Source organism: Cervus elaphus, chromosome 9, assembly GCF_910594005.1.
Source record: "Cervus elaphus chromosome 9, mCerEla1.1, whole genome shotgun sequence".
Taxonomy (NCBI): domain Eukaryota; kingdom Metazoa; phylum Chordata; class Mammalia; order Artiodactyla; family Cervidae; genus Cervus; species Cervus elaphus.
The window spans coordinates 15,435,608-15,459,498 of record NC_057823.1 but is presented as its reverse complement, the minus strand read 5'-3'; the positions used below and the strand labels follow the sequence as shown (position 1 = coordinate 15,459,498).

General features: G+C 41.2%; 2 protein-coding genes across 9 annotated transcripts in view; both read left to right on the top strand.

Moving 5' to 3' along the window:
• LOC122699430 (zinc finger protein 791-like) overlaps positions 1–15,457 on the top strand; it is a 62,742-nt gene extending 47,285 nt beyond the window's left edge. For 6 of the 8 annotated variants that reach the window (XM_043911361.1, XM_043911364.1, XM_043911360.1 and 3 more), the window contains 3 exons: positions 12,952–13,078; positions 13,260–13,320; positions 13,704–15,457. In XM_043911361.1, coding sequence (XP_043767296.1) covers positions 13,045–13,078; positions 13,260–13,320; positions 13,704–15,351 — 1,743 coding nt within the window. In that variant the 5' untranslated portion in view covers positions 12,952–13,044 and the 3' untranslated portion in view covers positions 15,352–15,457. The remainder of the gene's footprint in view (positions 1–12,951; positions 13,079–13,259; positions 13,321–13,703) is intronic. The other 2 variants (XM_043911365.1, XM_043911366.1) reach the window with 2 other exon arrangements.
• Positions 15,458–20,298: 4,841 nt separating this feature from the next.
• LOC122699433 (cyclin-dependent kinase 7-like) lies at positions 20,299–21,555 on the top strand. Its single transcript, XM_043911370.1, is given in 2 exon segments — positions 20,299–21,119; positions 21,121–21,555. Coding segments are annotated over 2 exon segments (1,038 nt in total). The 5' UTR covers positions 20,299–20,403; the 3' UTR covers positions 21,443–21,555.
• Positions 21,556–23,891: the final 2,336 nt, after the last annotated feature.

Sequence of the window (23,891 nt, the reverse complement as noted above, 5' to 3'; positions counted from 1 at the left end):
AGCCTTTACAGTGAGAGAAGATACAGCCCTGGAAAGGTGGGGATGCACTTGTGACGGTGGGGGATACGGAGTGACGTCCTGCTGCTGCTGCTAAGTCGCTTCAGTCGTGTCTGACTCTGTGCGACCCCATAGACGGCAGCCCACCAGGCTCCCCCGTCCCTGGAATTCTCCAGGCAAGAACACTGGAGTGGGTTGCCATTTCCCTCTTCAACGCATGAAAGTGAAAAGTGAAAGTGGAGTCGCTCAGTCGTGTCCGACTCTTAGCGACCCCATGGACTGTAGCCCACCAGGCTCCTCCATCCATGGGATTTTCCAGGCAAGAGTACTGGAGTGGGGTGCCACTGCCTTCTCCAGTGACACCCTGAGACCCTAACTATTGATTACCTGGTTGAACTTTGCACTGTAACTGAACATACGAACTACTCAGAGTAACTTGAGTGTGTTGAGAAAGTCTGTGAAGGTCAGGAATTGTGTCTCCTTGGACAAGAGTTTGTGAATTGGCGAGTTCATTTAAGTTAGAACTTTACATTGAATCTGGCAAAGAGTTTTTTCACTTGTAAGGATTGAAGCCTGGAGAGGGAGCATTTGTTGGAGCCTCCAGAGTTCATTTCTGTGGTTGTTCAGGTGACTGACCCTCATCACTGACACACTCTCAGTTCAGTCGCTCAGTCGTGTCTGACTCTTTGTGACCCCATGGACTGCAGTATGCCAAGTTTCCCTTTTCTTCACCATCTCCTGGAGCTTGCTCAAACTCATGTCCATCGGGTCGGTGATACCATCCAACCATCTCATCCTCTGTCGTCCCCTTCTCCTCCTGCCTTCAATCTTTCCCAGCATCACAGTCTTTCCTAATGAGTCAACTCTGACATACTCTAGGGGTTGTATTCCCACAGTGGGAGATCTGGACCTCAAGCCTGGGAATCTGAGTTTCTTCTGAATTATAGGGAAATAGGCTGCTAATCTCACTGATTCAAATATTTGCATTTCTTCCCTTGTATACATTTATATATTGAATATTTCAGTTTTTAAAGATTTTTTTGATGTGGACCATTTTTAAAGACTTCATTGAATTTGGTACATTGCTTGTTTCATGTTTTGGTGTTTTGGCCCCGAGGCATGTGGCATCTGAGCTCCCAGACCAGGGATTGAACCTCTACCCCCTGCACTGGAAGGTGAAGCCTTAACCACTGGATCACCAGGGAAGACCCTGTTGCAATTCTTTAGTTTCCCGTCATAGTCTGTGACATTATTGAATATTGAGTGTATAGTATTTATGATTCTCAAGCTTTCAATGTATGTTGACAGAGAGACAGTGGGAGTAAGACAAAAAACTCTGGATCTAAACAGAATATTCTTTCCTTTTAGGCAAGAGATCCTCAAGATATGAGATGGGTGTATTTGAGTTCTAAGGTGGCTTTTACATTTGTAGGTCAGTTTTTTGTATGTGCATGTCCTTAGAGAACTTTGAAATTTTAAGTGTTACAATACTGCTGAAGCAAATGAATTCATGAGGAAGACTATTCAAAATGTACATAAATCACTGAAAATCCTAGTATATTTAATGGATTAGATGCAAATTCCTCATGCATTACCTGTTACTTATTTCTGAAATAGCCCCCAGAGTGAGCTATAAGAAGCTATGATGCCTTTTCATTTTTTATAGTTTAAACTTTTATAAGGGTTAGCATTTAAAGGAGTGAATCTTAGAAGGGTTTCCTCTGTAGATAAGTAAAAACTAAGCTTAAAAAGTTCAAAGCAAAAGTAAGTTAATTAAAATAAAGGCTATTAAATATAAAGATATGGTATATGCATATTACTCAGTTAATTTTAAATCATCTTGGGGAGGTTAGCAAAAATCTGTAAGATAAGACTGTCAAAAGTAGATTCATGCCAGGGCATCCTGGCCCCTCAAGTGGTCTTGTATCAGCCACTCCCAAATAACCAGTGTAGATCATTTTAAGGCTTTAGTGAAATTTTTTTTTCTTTACAAGTTTAATTTCTGGCCACACTGTGTGGCATGTGGGATCTTAGTTCCCCCACCGATTGAACCCACACCCCTTGCGCTGGAAGGCAGAGTTTTAACCACTTGACCGCCAGAGAAGTCCATTTCTTGAACGTCTTGATTTGGTGTTTCTTTATCAAAAAAGAAGCAATTGCAAATGCATATTTTTCTTTCCCACCTTTGTCTTTGTCATAAGTAGTCAGACTTTTTTTTTTTTTTGGCTGTTTGTTTCAGTTTAAGCCCCACTGATCTGTTAAATAACAAAAATACAATTGAATAAATTTTAAAGGTTTACTTGGTTTTATTAAGTGATTGAATCAGACAGCATCTCATCTAGGGAGTGGGGAGGTGTCCAAATGGAAGGCTTAGATGGGTAGAAGGCCTAAGGGATAAGGAAAGAGTTAATTATCTTGCTTTGAGGGATAATAACCTATATGGCTGATTACCTTGCTGGTGCTGGCCAGAAAATTAAAAACAAAATAAGCTCAGACTGGTTTAAGATGATATTCTTGGGGGAGATTCTTTGGTGCTCAGCCTTCTTTGTGGTCCAGTTCTCACATCCATACTACTGGAAAAGCCATGGCTTTTGACTATACAGACCTTTTTTGGTAAAGTGATGTCTCTGCTTTTTAATACACTGTCTGGGTTTCTCATAGCTTTCCTTTAGGAGTCTACTGTTTCTTTTTAACACCTTCCTCTTCCCTTTGTGCCCCAACCTGATGAGAAGTCTGGGTCCTCCGCTCTAGAGATGACAGGAGATTCTAGCCACACAAGCTCCTGGCTTTGGGCAAGAACTTTTGCCCCAGTCTCACCCTCCAACCACAATGAACACCCAGACCAGGCTCCTTTCTGAAGCCATTTCACTGCTGCTTGAGAGGAGGGAAGATCTGATCCAGTGAATCATAAATGAAATTTTAATTTCGTTTCTGCTGCTGGAAAATTATATTGATAAATGGAACCCCACTGAGCTTTATTGCTTACTTAATATGGCCCAATGTAAATAGGGTTTTGAAGGATGGAAAACCATTATACAAACCTGTTTAATGAGGAAGTGATTAATCCCTCCTTTTAATTGGCGTATTTGGTCTGTTCTCAAACCTGCAAAGAATGAATGACACCTCACATTGAATTATGGCAACCTTGAGACTGTTGTTTCACCAAATAAACCCCAATTCCCAGCCCCCAGCATTTTGGAAATGACTGACTCCATCCACTCAGCAGCTGTTAAATATCCTGCCCTCACAGATTTGGCTAAGTCTTTTCTGTTCTGTGTCTATTTCAGCAGCCTCTCAGCACACTTGGCCTTCGCCTCTGAAGGGGCGTGGGAACCTTTACCTGGTCACCCTCAGAGAACCTCAGCACCATTGCCACTGCACATGGTCTCTGCAGGCAGGGTCTGACCCGCATCCATCTTGTGCCGTGAGCATGAGTGACGTGACATTAATGACATCTCTTCTGAGGACATCAGAACATGAGAAATGTTGAAATATATTTGAGCCCACTTAAGCTATTACTTGTAAAATGGCCCACCTGGAATAGTTCTCGTTAAAAAAACAAAAAGGCTGTGGACTCTGGTGAAAATGCCAGATGACAGGCACTCGCCTCGGTGCCTTCAGACCCTGAGTCACAGTAGAGGCTTCGGGGACCTCCGCTCCTGCCTCTGCAGTTCCCCGTCAGGCCTGAAGCTGTCCACAGGTTTCTAACCAAGGACCTGCCCTGGCCCTGCACGGCAGGCCGCTTGAGCTGCAGTTAGGTCTCCTGACGGAGCTGTGCTGAAAACAGATAGCCCTGAACATGGGACCTCCCATCCAGATTCCCGTTATGATTTAGAGCCTGTAAACAGCACCCCAAGAGCTCAGCACAGCTGTGGGGACCCCCCTGAGACAAGATACAGCTGACCCTGGGACCCCCACCATAACCTACCTGCAGGAGGGGGTGGAGGCCTCCCCCTCCTGGGTCCCTTGCCAGGTGCTAAAGGTCATCACCCCTTCTCAGACCCCTCGGTTCCCTGTGGGCTCCTTAGGATTCATCATCATCCTGAGTGATGAGCAAGGGGAGTTCACAGACCTCAGAATGACATCTCCACATTCATACATGATCCAGGTTTTCACCCCTTCGTTGGACATCCTGCTAAAGGAGGGGACTCAAGGGTCCACAATGGACCCAACATCAGCCTGTCGTCTTAGCCCTAACCAGCAGTTGACTTGGAAAGCATGTGTTTACAGACCCCTGGGCAATCGCCTAAGAGTGTGTGATAAAAGAATTCTGGGAATCTCTTGCCTAACAGGTATCCACAATATACATCAAGGTAACACTTGTGTGTATATATACTGAGGCCTCCCCAGGACACACCCACATCAGAGCGCATCCGTTGGAACACGGCATTCAGTGGAGTTTTAATTCTCTGTCTGCAGGGTGCAGGCCGTTATGAGAGTGCCATAGTGACTGAAGTAACTTCAAATCAGCTTAACAAAGATGGCCTTTTTCAGTCACTTGAGATGAATGTTAATGCATTTTTTACTTCATCTTCTTTTTTTCCCCTGATAGATGTTACCTTTCTCTACAGCAGTTTCAGGTTTATAGAAAGCTTTATGTTACCTTTCTCTACAGCAGTTTAGGTTACAAAGTACAGAATGGTCACTGTAACCCCTCTGCCATCACATAGTTTTGCCCTGTTTTTTATATCTTGTATTATTGTGGTACATATTGTCCCATGGTTTTTTCCCTTTCCAGAACTCTGGTTGGAATAATACAGTATGTAGCCTTTTCATGTTGGCTGCTTTCACTTAACAGTATGATTTTAAGGTTCTCTCTGTCTTTGTGGTTTGATACCTCATTTCCTTTTAACAGTGAATAACATTTCATTATATTGATGTTTCAGTGATTATTTTTCCATTCCTCTGTTGGAGAATTTCTTGTTCACCTGTAAGTCTTGGCAATCATGAGTAAACCTTTTATAAAAAAATTCACACACAGGTATTTTTATGAATGAAGATGTTTTGGGTGGTGTGGTGGTTTTTTTTTTTTTTTTTTGGCTGTACTGGGGCTTCCTTGCTGCACCAGCTTTTCTCTAGCTGTGGAGAGCAGGGGCTACTTCTAGTTGCTGTATGCAGGCTTCTCGTGGTGGTAGCTTCTCTTGTGGCGTAGCCTGGGCTTTAGGGCACTTGGCTACATGTGGCTCCCAGGTCCTAAAGCACAGGCTCAGTAGTTGTGCATGGGTCCAGTTGCTCCGCAGCATGTGGGATCCTCCCACACTGGGGATCGAACCCGTGTCTCCTGCATTGGCAGGCAGATTCTTTACCCCCGAGCCACCAGGGAAGCCCCTGTGACAGTAAGTTTTCAACTGATTTGGTAAAATACAAAGGAGCCTGGTTGCTGGATTACACGGTTAAGTATCATAAGAAACTGCGCATTTTCCCATGTAGGCATACTGTTTTCCATTCCCACCAGCAGTGAGTGAGGGTTCCTGTCACTGCACATCTTCTCCATCCTTTAATAAAGCTTATTCTCAGTTTTTTTTTTTTTAATTTTAGGTTTTGTAGTATCTAGAAATATTCTTTTATTTGCAATCATGACATAAGATATGAGCATCTTTTATGCTTACTTAACCATCCACATGTCTTGGTGAAGGGTATGTTCTGATATTTTGTCCATTTTTAATTGTGTTGTCTGTCTTACTGTTGAGTTTTAAGAGTTGTTTAGATATTTTGGATGCCAGTCTTTTATCAGATAAGTGGTTTGTAGAGACTTTCTCCCAGTCTTTAGTTTGTTTTCAGTCTCTTAACCCTGTCTTTCATAAAGTTGTCATTTTAATGACATCAATTTACTGATTTTTTTTCTTTCATCAATCCTGCTTTTGTTGTGTTGAATCAAAAAACTCATCACCAAACTCAAGGTCACCAAAAAAACTCAAGGTCACCTGGATTTTCTCCTGTGTTTTTTTTTTCCCAGTATTTTTTTTAAATTGAAGTATAGCTGATTTATAATGTTGTAGTTACTACTGTAAAGCAAAGTGATTCACTTACATATTTTTTAATATCTCTTCCATCATGGTTTATCACAGGATAGTGAATATAGTTGCCTGTGCTTTATAGTAGAGCTTGTTGTTTATCCATCCTATACATAAAAGCTTACATTTGCTAACCTTAACCTTGTAGCTTATCTATTTTATACATTTGTACCTCTTAACCTCCTACCCTTACCTCCCTTCCCCACTTTCCGTCCCCACTGGTCACTGCTAGTTTGTTCTATCTGTGAGGCTGTTTCTGTTTTGTTATTTTCATTTGTTTCCTTTAGATTTCACATGTAAGTGAAATAATACAGTATTTTTCTCAGTCTGACTGACTTACTAAGCATAGTACCCTCCATCTATCCATGTTGTTGTAAATAGCAGAATTTCATTCTTTTTTATTGCCAAGAAGTATTCCAGTGTATATATGTACCACATCTTTATCCCTTAATCTGCTGATGGATGACATTTAGGTTGCCTCCATATCTTGGCTGTTTTAAATAATGCTGCTATGAACACTGGGGAGTGTGTATCTTTTTGGAAGTGTTTTCATTTTCTTCAGACATATACCCAAGAGTGGAACTGCTGGATCACATGGTAGTTCTTGGGCTTCTCTGATAGCTCAGTGGTGAAGAATCCACCTGCCAATGCAGGAAATGCAGGTTCACTCCCTGGGTTGGGAAGACCTCCTGGAGAAGGAAACGGAACCCACTCCTGTGTTCTTGCCTGGGAAGTGCCGTGGCAGTGGAGCCTGGCAGGCTGCACTCCGTGGGGTCGCAGAATCGGACACGACTTAGTGACTAAACAGCAGCAGTAGTTTTAAGTTTGTTGAGAAACCTCAACACCGTTTCCCCTATTAGTTGGCACTAATTTACACTGCTACCAAGAGCGTACAAGGGTTCCCTTTTCTCCACACCCTCACCAGTTTGTTTGTGGTCTTCTTAATGGTATCCATTCTGACAGGTGTGATGGGATCTCTGATTGTCTCGACTTGCATTTCTCTGGTGATTAGTGATGTTGAGCATCTTTTCATATGCCAGTTTACCATCTCTGTGCCTTCTTTGGAAAAATATCTACTCGGGTATTTTGCACATTTTTAGAAAGTTTTGGTATTTTTTGGCTGCACCATGCAGCACATGGGATTTTAGTTCCCTACTAGGGATTGAAGCCGTGCCCCTGTGTTGGAAGTGCAGAGTCTCAACCACTGGACTACATGGGAAGTTCGTCTTTTGCTAGTTTTTAATCAGGTTATTTTTTTTTTCCCTGGGAGTTGTTCCTGTATTTTAGATATCAACCCCTTATCAGTCATTAACATTTGCAAATATCTTTCTAATTCAATACATTGTCTTTTCATTTTCTCAGTGGTTTCTTTGTCAATGGTAAGTTTGATTAGGTCCCATTAGTTAACTTTTGCTTTTGTTTCCTTGACCTTCACCCTCTGTTCCACATTTATCCCTATGCATCTCTTCCATTTGGCTGTTCCTGAGTTGTATCCTTTATCATAAACCAACCATAGTAAGCCAAGTGTCCTCCTGAGTTCTCAGAATTATTCCGGTAAATGAGCAAACTTGAGGGAGTGTCAAGGGGATGTATGAATGTACAGGCGGCTGGGTAGAAATGTCAGTAGCCCAGGCGCCTTGTTTGTGGCCAGCTGCTTGAATGGGGGCAGGCTTGGGGCAGTGAGTGTTCAATCTGTGCCGTCTAACGCCAGCTCCAGGGAGCGTTAGTGTTGACCTGAGTGGGCAGACACACATTTTGATGACACAGAGTTGGAGCAGTAGTGTTAAGAGATGTCACATATTTGATGTAAGGAGCAGGGAAAAGACCTATCACTGTCACAAGCTCTCTTGTCCTCTACTCCGACATTTGGAGAGCAGGAATATCCTGGGCATATTTTTAAATGGCTGCTTTTTTGTCTCACTGATTTTGGAGACAGCAGTTTCCCCATGACCTAAATTCTCTGATGGTTCTGGGTCTAAGAAGAGTTGTTGGTATTTAGTTAGTTGGTTATTATCTTGGGAGGATGCTAATGCTAGCTTCTAAACTCCTTACACGACTGAAGAGGAACCAGAAGTCTCTGACCTCAATTTTTTTTTAACTTTTTATTTTATATTGGAGTACCGCCAGTTAACACACACTGCTGTGATCGTTTCGGGTGAGCAGCAAAGACTCAGCCATACACACATATGTCTCTGTTCTCACCCAGACTCCCCTCCCATCCAGGCTGCCACACACAGAACATCAGGCAGAGTTCCCTGTGCTACACGGTAGGTCCTTGTTGGTTTTCCATTTTAAATATAGCAGGGTGTACATGGCCATCCTCGTCAGCTGACAGCTTTGTACTTTTATCCCTCCTTATTCCACTTCGTGCCCCACGTCTACAAAATGCCAAGAAAACCTGAGGGTTCCTGCCTTTGGTGCTGGCAAGCGAGTAAGTCCATGGTAGTTTCTGCCCGGGAGTATGCAAACCCTCACCCTAGCCTACCCTCTAAGCTCAATTTTAAAAAAAAAACCAGGCCAGGAGCCTTATCTTGTTCTCTGAAGGCATTTCCCATGCTTGAGAAGCCCACCCTCCCCCCGAGACACTTCCGTTATAAAAATAAAAAGCTCTTGACATTGAGTGCATGTTGTCATCAGTCTGTAGACATCTGAGCCAGATCTCAGATGCGGTCCACATGCCTGTGCAGGAGACAGTAAGACTTACAGAAGAAGGAACATGGTTTTTGTACTGCAACACTGCTTAATTATTCTATTGAAAAATCCTAAAGAAAAGAAAAATCCTTCACATCTTTCTATACCAGTTCATGTCACCTTTTATTTGTTTATTAAATACACAGATAATCTATTTTTGGCTGGCTCTTCCTTGCTGCCTGTGGGCTTTCTCTAGTTATGGTGCGAGGGGAACTTCCTTGGCAGTGCTCACACCTCCCACTGCAGTGGCTTTTCTTGTGGAGTGTGGGCTCTAGGGCATGTCGGCTTCAGCAGCTGCAGAACGTGGATTCTAGCGCATGGGCTCAGTAGTTGTGGCACACAGGCTTAGTTGCAGCATGTGGGATCTTCCCAGATCAGGGGTCTGTGTCTTCTGCACTGGAAGGCAGATTCTTTACTGAGCCACCAGGGAAGCCCCACCGTTTATTTTTAAAAAGTAAATGCTGGGGTGAGATTATGTAACCACTTCTTTCAAAATAGACCTCTGTCTTGTTAGTTTTTGCTGCCAGTCTGAGTTAAAACTCAGATTGCCACATCACAGGGCAAACACAGTAAAATTATGTTCTTCTCCAAACTTCATTAATTCCTTTTTTAAAAAAATCATATATTCCAAAAAAGAATGTACAAAATGCTTTATTGGGCTGTCTAGTAATAAGAGTTTAAACATCTTTGTAACCGTGCAGATTCATAAGTGGGCCTTCGGGCAGTTTTTAGAGTCTCTGATGTTCTGCTCCCAGCTCATCTCCATGCTGCCGATAGAGGATCTGTTGACTGTTGAGTCATAGCTTTACCATCTGCTCTTTTCACTACACAGTGTTGCTGTAGTTTTGTCTGCTTTGACCTGTCAATAAATATTAATTAAATTACATTCAGAATGCTTTTTGGTTGCTTTTAGCAGCAGATGTTTGATACACACCTAGTGTCTGAGACTGTGGGCCAGTCAAGGTACTCATCCATTGCAGTGGTCATGGGGTTTGGGCTTTTTCCAGTTTACTTATTTATGTATTCTTTTTGGTCATGCTGAGTGGCTTGTGGGATCTTAGTTCCCAGGCTCTTGGCAGTGAAAGTGTGGAGTCTTGACCACTAGACTACCAGGGAATTCCCCCTAGTTTAATTCTTAATCTCATTGAAAACATATTTTCTGTATCCTTGTATCCATCTCCAAGTACAAATACACGTAAATTCTCTGGACACTGGAGGACAACTGATGGTGATCAAGTTCAGATTTACAGGAAACGGCAGTGGGGTGCATCAGTTGATGCTTCTCTGTTCATGCCTAATTTACATATTTGTCATCTATGGTCGTCAACACTTGGGATTATTTAGTTAACTAATTTTTGTTCTTCGAGTGAGATACAATCTGCTTGACATGTTACCTGATTATTCCCTATTACTAAGCAGATGGACATTTTTTTCATGTGTGGTCTCTCATCGTCTGTTAAACAGGTTTTGGTTATTTTCCCATTATTTTAAAACTATGGTGTCCATCTTACTTCACATACTAACCTTTTAACATCACATGTATTTTCTTCTATCTTTTGTTTTATAACTCCCTTAGTTTTAATATGTTTGCCTTGGTCAGGCTCTTGCTTCAAGGCTGTTTTTTCTTTTTTTTAAATGAGAAAGTTCTCCCTATTTTTGGATCAATGAAGCATTTACCTGTGACTTCTAAAAGTGTCCCAGTTTTATTGTTCACATTTACATCTATAATGAATTGGTTATTGTCCATGGAATACAGGGGAATGATACAGTGCACTTCCCAGTTACATAACAAATTGTTTTAGATATATTCCTGCAGTGGTAACATCAAGGACATCTTTCATATTTTCATCTATCTCCTTTAATGTTATCCAACAAAAATAAAATTTTTCCATGAAGATTATTAAATACCTCATTCATTCTTCTTTAGTACCTAATTAAATGTGTTCTTAAAGAAGCCAGATGCAAGCTTCTAGATATTCTTTCCTAGTGTAATCACATAGGAGGGGCTCAATCCTCCAAGCAGCAGGTTGTGACAATACATGTAAAATACTAGCTCATTAGAAACAATACCCAAGAGTGATTTGGGGGGCAGATCACATAAGTACTCTCTGCTGAACATAACAAAATTCAGACACTGAGAATGAAGAGTTTGTGATGTACTATAAACAGCTGAGATACACCAAGCCAGTCTTACCAGTTAGGTTGGTGAAAATGAAGTGAAAGTGTTAGTCACTCAGTTGTGTCTGACTCTTTGAGACCCCCATGGACTGTAGCCCGCCCGCCAGGCTCCTCTGTCCATGTAATTCTCCAGGCGAGAATCTTGGAGTGGGTCGTTGCTCCCTTCTCCAAGGGATCTTCCTGACCCAGGGATCAAACCCAGGTCTCCTGCATTGCAGGCAGATTCTTTACTGTCTGAGCCACCGGGGAAGCCCTGGGTTGGTCAGGTCACTTACAAATCCCGGTTCCCAGATAACCAACGAAGGACAAAGACTGTGAGCAGGCATTGCTAAGAATCAGCCCTCCCAGGCCTTCTAGTGTGACTCTCTTCTGCTCACTTTGTAATAGGACACCATTAGGAGCAAGCACTGTAGACCCACTATAGAAAGAGCAATTAGAGCTGATGCAAGCAGGAAGTGGTTACTCACGAGTTTAACAACAACATGAACACGTGAAAATTATTTCTCCATTTCTTCTGTGATCACTGAAAGTCGTACTGTTCCGTAGTGGTAGGGTCCAGGGCACCTTGAGGGAAATGTTACACAAATGAAAGAAGTGTTTCCATTTTAAGACCATCAGTTCCTGAGAGAAAAACAAGAAATGGGATTTCTTGTTCTGTTCCTTAACTGAATGAAGAAATCCTACCATTGTAATGACTGTGCGGGAACCTTCTCGCTGTCCTGTCTATGTGGATATCAGTAGGTTGTTTAGTGGTGACCTTTTACAGAGACCAGCGTTTAGGGAAACTACATGGCTGAGAGATTCCTCTGCCCAGAGGCTCACCTGTCCCTTTCCTGTGCAGCACAGGAGGTCGTGGAAATGAGAGCAGTGGGTAGGCTGCCTGTTGAGTGAGTGGCTGGTTGGGAATCACTGCCTCCTATAACTGGAGAAGGGAAACTTTATGTTCTTTTAGAGGAAAGCACTACTGAACCGTTTGTATTTCATAATGATGGGCACATTCACCATCAAGCCATTGTGGTCTTCAGTGGACTCCCTTGCAAATTGCAGTTCTTATTCAGTTCCTCAAGGTCCAGGGTACATTGTTATGATTTTGCCAGAAAAGGTTCTTCTGGCATCTTATCTTCTCAGTGTATGCACATAGATGTGGTAAAGATGGTGTGAAGCTGCTCTGAGGCCCATGAATATATGGATTTTGTGTAAGTTACCATGCCTTCTCTCATGCCTGAGCACTAACTTCAGAATAGCTTCCTAGTCCCATGAAATAGGACTGTGAAATAAAAAGGAATAACTGAATCTCTGTCAAGTAAGTAAAAGGTAATACTTTCCCACAAGATTATTTTCATTCATTATCTGACCACTACTACATTTTTTTTTTTTAATTTGGCTGTGCTGGGTCTTTGTTGTAGCACATGGGATCTTTACTTGTGGCATGTGGGATCTAGTTCCTTGACCAGTGACTGAACCCATCTCCTGCATCAGGAGTGTGAAGTCTTAGCCACTGGACCACCAGGGGAGTCCCCTGCATCTGACTGCTTCTAGTAGCCTAGATTACTTCAGGACAGTATGGCCAGGTAGGCCTAAACATAAGCTGGATTTACATAGGACTCTTGACCTGTCATGTTTGATGATGGGAGTAGAAGAAAAAACTTCAGCTCTTCACTGTTTTTTCCCATTAAAACCTCATGCATAGGTGACCCTGTGCTTAATGGAGTACTGTGTGATATGGTAGGTATTAAAGGAGATGAGTTTTTCTCATGCAGAACTGACAGTCTCAAAATGGAAATATTTCTTTCATTTGGAGTTCACATTGCTCCAGCATGCTCCCGACCCTACCATTAGAGAATAATAAGACTTAAGTGATCATAGTAAAAATTTAGAAATAATTTTCATGTCTGTGTTCATGATGCTGTTAAGTTTGTGAGGAAGTGGTAGAGAGTAAGAATTTTCATTACCAGGTCACAGAACAAGTAAATTTCATAACAGCAGCACATGTAAACTTATGGATGGACTACAGATTCCCAGTACTGTCCATCTCACCCATCTTCCTGTACACATATTTGTGATGTTTTAGGACCCAGTGGCCTTTGAGGATGTGGCTGTGAACTTCACCCTGGAGGAGTGGGCTCTGCTGGGGCCTTCGCAGAAGAAACTCTACAGAGATGTGATGCGGGAAACTTTGAGTAACCTGGCCTTAATAAGTAAGGATAATGACATTCCTTCACTTAGAGAACAAGTGCTTCCTGCCCATCAGTGTTTTTCTCAGATTTGGAACGGGGAAAGGGAAATCTTTGGTAAATAAATCATAGTTTGAGGTCATCATAGACCTGTGAAGTAATAATTTTCCTATAATTTACTGATCTTTTGGGGTCTGCATTTTAGGGGATAAATGGGAGGACCATTACACTGAAGATCAATACAAAAACCAGGAAAGAAATCTGAGGTGAGTTGTACTTAAAATGGGAAGCAGTGTCCCACATGGGAATCTCATGTCATGAAAATCTAAAAACAAGTGGAAACAAAAGGGCCCAGTTTCAAATTTATTTGTCAGAAAATTTTAACCAAAAATGTTTTCTTATGTCATGGATGTTGTTTCCCAAATAGTTTACTTTGACACATATTCAGAGACTGCATATATAAATATCACTATGATAATAGCAGTGGTTGAGCTTTCTTACAGAGCATTCAGTATATTCACTTTTAAAAACGATATAGTGCATAAAACCCTACACTTTCCTTGTAAATGGGAAAAATGTAATACTAGTATTTATTATAAAATCATTAAAAAAATCATTAACAGTGTGTTTCTAATTTCTTTTTTAACAGAAGTCATATATTACAGAGACTCTGTGAAAGTAAAGAAGGTAGTCAATGTGGAGAAAACAGCAGCCTTATTCCAAATCTTAATCTGAACACGAAAAATTCTACTAAACCATGGGAATGCAGTGTGTGTGGAAAAGTCTTCATGAGTCGTTCATCCCTTAACAGGCACCTGAGATCTCACACTGCACCCAAACCATCCAAGTATCAGGAATATGGAAGGAAGCCTTATAAATGTAGAGTATGTGGGAAAGCCTTCAGTTACCTCCAGCCTTTCCAAAAACATGAAAGTAATCATGGTATAGAAAAATCCTATAAATGTAAGGAATGTGGGAAATCCTTTAGATATCGTCAGTCTGTTCGAAAACATGAACGGACTCACACTGGAGAGAAACCCTATCAGTGTAAACAGTGTGGAAAAGCCTTTCGATACCATCAAACCTTTCAAACACATGAAAGAACTCACACAGGAGAGAAACCCTATGAATGTAAGCAATGTGGTAAAGCCCTCAGTTGTCCCAGTTCCTTTCGAAGCCATGAAAGGACTCATACTGGAGAAAAACCCTATGAATGTAAAAAGTGTAGTAAAGCCTTCAGTTGTCCCAGTTCTCTTCGAAAACATGAGAGAACTCATACTGGAGAGAAACCTTATGATTGTAAGGAATGTGGAAAAGCTTTTATTTCTCTTGGAAGTTTTCAAAGACACATGATAACACATACTGGAGTTGGACCTTATAAATGTAAGGACTGTGGGAAAGCATTCAATTGTCCCAGTTCATACAGAATACACGAAAGATCTCACACTGGAGAAAAACCCTATGAATGTAAACAATGTGGTAGAGCCTTCAGTTGTTCCAGTTCATTTCGAACACATGAAAGAACTCACACTGGAGAGAAACCTTATCAATGTAAGGAATGTGGAAAAGCCTTCCATTGGCTCACCACTTTTCAAGTCCACGTGAGAACTCACACTGGCGAGAAACCATATATATGTAAGCAGTGTGGTAAAGCCCTCAGTTGTCCCACTTCCTTTCGAAGACATGAGCGGACTCACACTGCAGAGAAACCGTATGAATGTAAGCAGTGTGGAAAAACCTTCAGTTCTCCTCTAGGTCTGCAAATACATGAAAGAACTCACACTGGGGAGAAACCCTATAAATGTGAGAAATGTGGGAAAGCATTCGTTTCTCTCACAAGCTTTCGAAGACACATGATGACGCACACTGGAGATGGACCTTATAAATGTACAGAATGTGGGAAAGCATTTAATTGTCCTAGTTCATTTCGAATACATGAAAGAACTCACACAGGAGAGAAGCCCTATGATTGTAAAATATGTGGTAAAGCCTTCAGTTGTTCCAGTTATGTTCAAGTACATGAAAGAACTCACACTGGAGAGAAACCCTATGAATGTAAGGAATGTGGGAAGGCATTCATTTACCGCACAACCTTTCGAGGTCACTTGAGAGTGCACACTGGTGAGAAACCATATAAATGTAAAGACTGTGGGAAAGCCTTTAGTCGACCCAGTTCATACAGAAGCCATGAGAGAATTCACACTGGAGAGAAACTTCTTGAATGTAAACACTGTGGGAAAGCCTTCAATTGGCCCACCTCCTTACATAAACATGTCATGAGAATGCACACTAGATAAATTATAACTGATAAATACAGCAGAGTTTTCTAGCTTAACAAACACATTCAAAGTCTTGTTAAAACTACTAGAGATCAATGCTGTAAAGTGTAAATAACATGGGAAAGCCTGATGTGGATTAATTCACATATAATAGTACTCCAGAAAATTCACATGAAAGAAATGTTTTAAAAGTTAAAAATATATCCTCTTTATTAGTGGCTTGTTCTGAAACTCAGCCTTTAGTTATGGATTCTACTTGTTAACTTTGCAACTGAAGACTGAGTTGAAACAATTCTGTAAGAACTCTTTAAGCAATAGTACTTAAGCAAGCTTAGTGGGTAGTATTTTTCCTTAAACTAGCTTATAGAATTTTTGTCTTTCCATTTTGAAATCTGTTGGCACCATGGGTGAACTGGAATATAATGTAATGTGCCAACATTATATAATGTGCCAAAATATATAACTTTTAAATTGTTCTGTAAGTAAAGGGGTCATGGAATAATGACACTGGTAGTTGTTGGGATTTTCCTATTGGCTTCCTGTGGCAGGTACTGGGTATTTCTTACCCACTGTAAATATTCCTCTTTCATTAGAAAAACTTTTGTCAAAAGTATCTTTTTCCATTTTCCTTGCTAATAAATAGTTGGCATAAAGTTGTAAGTATGCAAAGTTTATCTTAATCTTATTTGACTTAGTTACACCTTTTCTCTCAACTCTTGTCATTCCATCTGACTGTGATTTGGGTAATCGGCTTCACATTAAGACAAGAGACCCATGTTGACATCACCTGCATACTTCAATGAAGCAGCTTTACATTGTTTGCGAGCTTGGTTATTTCATATTTAAATTTATAACTACAACACCTTTGCACTGTAGTGACATTTTTTCCCCCAAGAGCACATTAAAAATCCTCCTCCAGTATTCTGATATCACCATTTAGGGTCTCTTTTACCCACAATGCAGTTAGAATAATGACATGATATCTCTGAAGTCAACTAGTGGCATTACCATCCCTCCATTCATATTCAGCACCTACTATGTGCCTGTGCTGTGAATACAACAGTGAACATAACTGATGTGGTTTCTCCTCTCACAGGGTTTCAAGTCTATGAGATTTAAAAGCTAGAAATGTCATGCTATTAACATTTAAACTTTTATTTATTTTTGTAATAACACTAACAGACCAGTGAGTCTTTATATTTGTGGAAAGAAGAGAGACCTGTGACAGGACCATAAAACGTAGAATTGGAGATGGTCTCTTGGAGTGTGTTCTGTCAACATGAGTAATATGCTGTGACCTACATTTTCTAGAACCTGTTCTTTTTAGGGTTCCATGTTAGAATTCACCACTAGCCTCCCTTGCATGACATCTGGAAGGCAAAGTGAAGAAGGCCTTAGTTTTTGAGCCACATAGGAGTTTCATATATACCTGGTTCCAACCCGTTTTCCTGATTCTTGGCCCAGCCAGTCCAAAGTATCCTGGTTACCCCCACCTACATGACTTCCCCTTTCTCAGACCTGTTCCACAACAAAGATCCACCACAGTTTGGATTCTCCTGTAAGTGCTCATGTGTCCACTGGGCAACAAATTTAAGACTGTTGTGGCTGAGAAAGTTTTGTGACGCACTGACTCCCCTCTTCTCTATATTGTATTTGTATAAGGTCTAATTTGTGTAGAAAATACTTGGTTCTGTTGATCCTGCTAGTGACCGAGTGCTCCTGATTCCACAACAATAGCTATGGTGGTGCACTCAGAAGGAACCATATGATCCTGCTGTGTGTGCCTCTATGTGCTGCTCAGTGATACCTGTGACCCAGTCCTTCCATTGAGAATGAGCACCTTCCTCTTATCAGATAAACTGTGGCTACTTCCAGTTACTCATAGTTACTTGAACATAATTCCTCAGTACATGTTCAGTTATGTTTAATTGTATGTGACTGAAAACGATGTTCCTTTTTTGTTTGTTTTTTAGGTCTAATGCTTCTGTAGATTTTTCTTAAGAGCTGTTTTATTAACTTGCAAAAAACTTCTATACTAGCAAATATTAGGATATATTGAAACATCCCATTGTAATTGTGGATTTTTACATCAACTTGGTGTTTTTTTCAGGTTAATCGTTAAACATTTTGACTCAGTATTACCATGTATATTTTTCTTTAGGAAGATTTTATTTTTCCATAGTTACAATTTTTGTCATGAAATGGATTTCTCATTTGTTCTTAATTAAAGCTTTCAATCTTTTTTTGTTAGTGCCTTCTTGCCAGAAACTACCAGGTTGAAGGGGATATGTGTATACTTGTAGCTGATTCATTTCACTGGACTGCAGCAGCTAACACACCACTGTAAAGCAACTATACTCCAATAAGAAAATAAAATTTAATTTAAAAAAAAACTACCAGGTTCACACTTGTATTCAAATAGAAGGGTGGAACAAATCATAATAAGGATGGCCACAAACCATAAATGATAATAGGTTGTATCAGTAAGAGATTGTCCAAAAAGTCGTCTTACAAGATTTGGACTTGTGTTAGGTATTATCTCCTTTTCGAAATTTCAAATCAACTGAGGCTTTATGAGTTTTGATAAATTGTCAAGAACACAAACCTAACAAGGGATAGAGACAGGGTTACTATCCGAAGCAAGGCTTTCTTGCTCAGAAACCATGCTCTTGATGCTCATTTTTCAGCATCACTCTTCTACTAGGCACTGTAGGCTCAGAACATACACAATTTAGCATAGATAAGGCGCTGTGCACTCCAGACATATGGGCATGAAACAAGTTCTTGAAATGCTGGTGCTCAAATTTCTGGGGGAAAGAGATGGTTAATATAACAGCAGTCTGGGTTTATAAATGAAAGTTAGGGCTGTGAAGAAAGTAAACAACGCAGACTTACATGGTGGTATAATGGATAAGAATCTGCCTGCCAATGAAGAGGGTGTGGGTTCAATCCCTGGTCCGGGAAGATCCCACATGTCTCAGAGTAACTAACCCCGAGTGCCACAACTACTGAAACCGGCATGTCTAGAGCCTATGGCACCACAACAGAGTAGTCACCACTCATTACAACTAGAGAAACCCTGCGGGCAGCAACAAAAGACCCAGAACAACCAAAAAAAAATTTTTTTTAAGTAAACAATGCTATAGGATAATAAGGACACTGGGAATGTGTGTCTGTGGAGGGCTGGGCCTCAAAAGTGAGGATGCATAACAGATCATTTTTTATTTCCACCATCTTGCATCTTAAACACTCTTTGAGGAACTGCTTGGGTGCAGATGTAAAAAGGGAGGGGGGGGGCGCAATATTGACAGTCCTGCAATCCTGGGGTTAACAGTAATAATTTTCCATAAAGATAGAGACATGGTTCATCTTCATTTTTGCCATAGTTAAAATTTTTACTGCATGCAATAGTAACCATGAGTCTTCATTGCATGTGATAGTAATCATACTTAACAGAATGAAGAACTAAAGACTTGGAGAGAAAGGACTTGGCCCCCAGCAGGCCTTTCTTGCAACCCCACCTTAATTAGGAAGCACCCTCTAAGGCTGCACCTGCCCTCTGCCTACACACAATAGGAAAGAAGTGATAGGGCTCTCAGGATCTGTCTTTAATTCAAGCATATTTGCACCCTTTATTGCATATCATTAGGCCACTGCCAATGGTCTAGCTGTCTGGTCTCACCACCAAGAACAACTTCTTATCCAAGGTCACCCCTTTACAGATGTAGAGCTCATAACATCTTGCCTCACAATTACCCAAACATAAGTTCAGGTCACAAACATCCATGCACATAATAAAACCTCAGAGCTTCAGAGGCTCATTTCAGTACACAAGAAACTGACTTGAGTTTCTGAGACACATACCTACATCTCAGACCTGATGCTATATATGACCTTGGCCCAAATATGTTAGCAAATCTGGAAAACTCAGCAGTGGCCACAGGACTGGAAAAGGTCAGTTTTCATTCCAATCCCAAAGAAAGGCAATGCCAAAGAATGCTCAAACTACTGCACAATTGCACTCATCTCACACGCTAGTAAAGTAATGCTCAAAATTCTCCAAGCCAGGCTTCAACAGTACATGAACCATGAATGTCCAGATTTCAAGCTGGATTTAGAAAAGGCAGAGGATTAGAGATCAAATTGCCAACATCTGTTGCATTATCAAAAACACAAAAGAGTTCCAGAAAAACATCTATTTCTGCTTTATTGACTATGCCAAAGCCTTTGACTGTGTGGATCACCACAAACTGTGGAAAATTCTTAAAGAGATGGGAATACCAAACCACCTGACCTGCCTCCTGGGAAATCTGTACGCAGGTCAGGAAGCAACAGTTAGAACTGGACATGGTCGGGATGGGGAATACGTGTAAATCTATGGCTAATTCATATAAATGTATGACAAAACCCACTGAAATGTTGTGAAGTAATTAGTCTCCAACTAATAAAAAAAAATAAATAAAAATTAAAAAATTTTTAAAAATTAAAAAAAAAAAAAGAACTGGACATGGAACAACAGACTGGTTCCAGATTGGGAAAAGAGCACATCAAGGCTGTATACTGTCACCCTGCTTATTTAACTTATATTCAGAGAACATCATGAGAACACTGAGCTGGATGAAGCACAAGCTGGAATCAAGACTGCCTGGAGAAATATCAATAATCTCAGATATGCAGATGACACCACCCTTACAGAAGAAAGAGAAGAAGAACTAAAGAGCCTCTTGATGAAAGTGAAAGAGAAGAGTGAAAAAGTTGGCTTAAAGCTCAACATTCAGAAAACTAAAATCATGGCATCTGGTCCCACCACTTCATGGGAAATAGATGGGGAAACAATAGAAATAGTGACAGACTTTATTTTTGGGCTCCAAAATCACTGCAGATGGTGATTGCAACCATGAAATTAAAAAACACTTGCTCCTCGGAAGAAAAGTTATGACTAACCTAGACGGCATATTAAAAAGCAGAGGCAGTGGGCGGAAGTGGCTGTTGGAGGCTTTAAGGTAGCTTTAAATTCCTGCTGTCTTGGCAGCTCATCCCTTTCAGCTGGAGACGGGCTCCTCACCACTGATGGCTGTGGACGTGAAGTCGCGAGTGAAGCGTTATGAAAAACTGGACTTCCTCGGGGAGGGACAGTTTGCCACGGTTTACAAGGCCAGAGACAAGAACACCAACCAAACTGTCGCCATTAAGAAAATCAAACTTGGACATAGATCAGAAGCTAAAGATGGTATAAATAGAACAGCCTTAAGAGAGATAAAATTATTACAGGAGCTAAGTCATCCAAATATAATTGGTCTCCTTGATGCTTTTGGACATAAATCTAACATTAGCCTTGTCTTTGATTTTATGGAAACTGATCTAGAGGTTATAATAAAGGATAACAGTCTTGTGCTAACACCTTCACATATCAAAGCCTATATGTTGATGACTCTTCAAGGATTAGAATATTTACATCAACATTGGATTCTGCATAGGGACCTAAAACCAAACAACTTGTTGCTAGATGAAAATGGAGTTCTAAAACTGGCCGATTTTGGCCTGGCCAAATCATTTGGGAGCCCCAGTAGAGCTTATACACATCAGGTTGTAACCAGGTGGTATCGGGCCCCTGAGCTACTGTTTGGAGCTAGAATGTATGGTGTAGGTGTGGACATGTGGGCTGTGGGCTGTATATTAGCAGAGTTGCTTCTAAGGGTTCCTTTTTTGCCAGGAGATTCAGACCTTGATCAACTAACAAGAATATTTGAAACTTTGGGCACACCAACTGAAGAGCAGTGGCCTGACGTGTAGTCTTCCAGATTTCATGACATTTAAGAGTTTTCCTGGAATCCCATTACAACATATCTTCATTGCAGCAGGAGATGACTTGCTAGATCTTATACAAGGCTTATTCTTATTTAATCCATGTGCTCGAATTACAGCCACACAGGCGTTGAAAACTAAGTATTTCAGTAATCGGCCAGGGCCAACACCTGGATGTCAGCTGCCAAGACCAAACTGTCCAGCAGAGGCTCTAAAGGAGCAGTCCAATCCAGCCATGGCAACAAAACGGAAGAAAACAGAGGCCTTGGAACAAGGAGGATTACCCAAGAAGCTAATTTTTTAGCTACAGAGAAAACTGGACAATATTCTACTACTGAAGGAAACAGTGAAAAAGGCACAATAGTAAACATAAAGTAAATGCTTTAAAAGATATTTGTAAATATTCTACACGTGTAAAATATGTAAAACTGGGTTATTTTTATTAAATGTATTTTAAAACAAACAAACAAAAAAAAGCAGAGGGCATTACTTTGCCAACAAGGTCAATGTAGTCGAAGCTATGGTTTTTCATAGAGTTGGACTGTAAAGAAAGCTGAGCACCGAAGAATTGATGCTTTTGAACTGTGGTGTTGGAGAAGACTCTTGAGAGTCCCTTAGACTGCAAGGAGACTCAATCAGTCCATCCTAAAGGAAATCGGTCCTGAATATTCACTGGAAGGACTGATGCTGAAGCTGAAACTCCAATACTTTGGCCACCTGATGCGAAGAGCTGACTTATTTGAAAAGACCCTGATGCTGGGAAAGACTGAAGGTGGGAGGAGAAGGGGACTTCAGAGGATGAGATGGTTGTATGGCATCACCAACTCAATGGACATGAGTCTGAGTAAACTCCGGGAGTTGGTGATAGACAGGGAGGCCTGCAGTCCATGGGGTCGCAAAGAATCAGACACGACTAAGTGACTGAACTGAACTGAACAGGACATTCATAAAACAGAAAAAACACTGAGAGGTCTCTGCCCTAAGGGCCTAGATAGAATGCTGGGACCTCCTCTATGCTGGCGAACTTACCAACAAATGCACCTTATTCCACATTTTAAAACTCCACTGGCAATAAAATTGATGGGCTTACTTCCCAAACTAGGGGTGAGAGGTCCATAGAGCTGATGGCAAACAAACTTTTTAGGACTCCCCTCACACCTTTTGCAGGAACTACTCATTGTGCTCTGGCCATGGCAGATCCTTGTATAGGCGTATTACTCTCTGTGTCACCAGATTTCTGAAGCCAAAAGGCAAGAACTCACCAACACACTCCTACTGCCTTCAGTGTTCCAACATTTTTGTTGTGTTCAATTAATTTTTTAAAATATGCAACACTGGGCTCTTCTAAAAAGGTATGGGGGGGGGTGGTCTGGAAAAGATTACTACTATCTGCACCATTCTGAAAATTAATGGAAACTGCTGCTTCCCCAGGAGGTACCGGCCTCTTAACCAGTTAACCCATGGAGCCCCTGGTAAGAGGACCACTCACAGGGCTTTCTCCTACTGCTCTCTTCTAGCGTTCAACCATGACCCTGATAACCACCCCTTACCTCTTTTTTCTTTTTTTGCAGGCTGTTTTATTTTTAATTTTTATTATTTTTTCCATTTATTTATAACCCCTTACCTTTAATTATATGCCAATATCACTCACTGTAACATAAGTTACATGTACTCATCATTTCACACCCTCTGACGGAAGAAATTTTCACATAATGAGGTACAGGGAAGTCATTAGGGCATACATGATTTAACTTGAACTTCATGCTAACTGAAATACTCTGTCTTGGACTTCCCTGGTGGTCCAGTTGTTAAGAATCTTTCTGCCAATGCAGGGGACACAGGTTCAATCCCTGATCCAGGAAGATCCCACATGCCACGGGAGAGCTCAGTGTCTACACCGCAACACTGAGCCCACACTCTCGAGCCCGTGCTCTGCAACAAGCAGCCTCTGCTCGCCACAACTAGAGCGCGCGGGCAGTGCGAAGAGCCAGCACAGCCAAAACTAAATTAATTTAAAAAACACTGTCTTATAGCCTGTCAAACATAGGTTGTACATCTGCTTTAGCTATTACAGAAGCATGTCCCTCATCTTCCAGTCATACAAAGGATTAAGTCAGAACCCACCGCAGTCACCCACTGAAGGGTACTGAGGATGGGAAAAACAGGATGAAACATTCTATGCTTCGGATAAAGGGGCTCCTAGGTAGTTAAGATGCATATTTAAGAATTTCAAGGATCCCAGATTCCTGCATCTCCCCATAGATGAAAAATCACTAAAAGCATTAACTTGAGATGTCTGTTCCTTGTGATTAGGAGTAATCTTTTACCAAAACATATGCTTGTCTACATGTATTTCCCAGCCAAAAAAAAAAAATGTATGTACTGGTCCTCCACTACCTCTTAGTAGCTCTGAGGGGGCTAATCCAGAGAGTTGCTTCCTGGGCTACAGTCCTCAGTTTGGCTTGAATAAAACGCTTTTCTATTCTTATTATAGATTGTTCATTGATTACTTGCATCAACACCTCCAACAGCATAACCTGACCTGCCCATATGCCTAACACGTCACAACTCCACCAAGATAATGTTCGAGACCCTCCACATTTCAGATAAATTTCAGCTAACGCTGTACAGTGGGGGAGGGAGGCTTCCCAGGCAGTTCAGTGGTAAGGAATCCACCTGCCAATGCCAAGGAGACACACGAGACACAGGTTCAACCCCTGGGTCAGAAAGACCCCCTGGAGAAGCAAACGGCA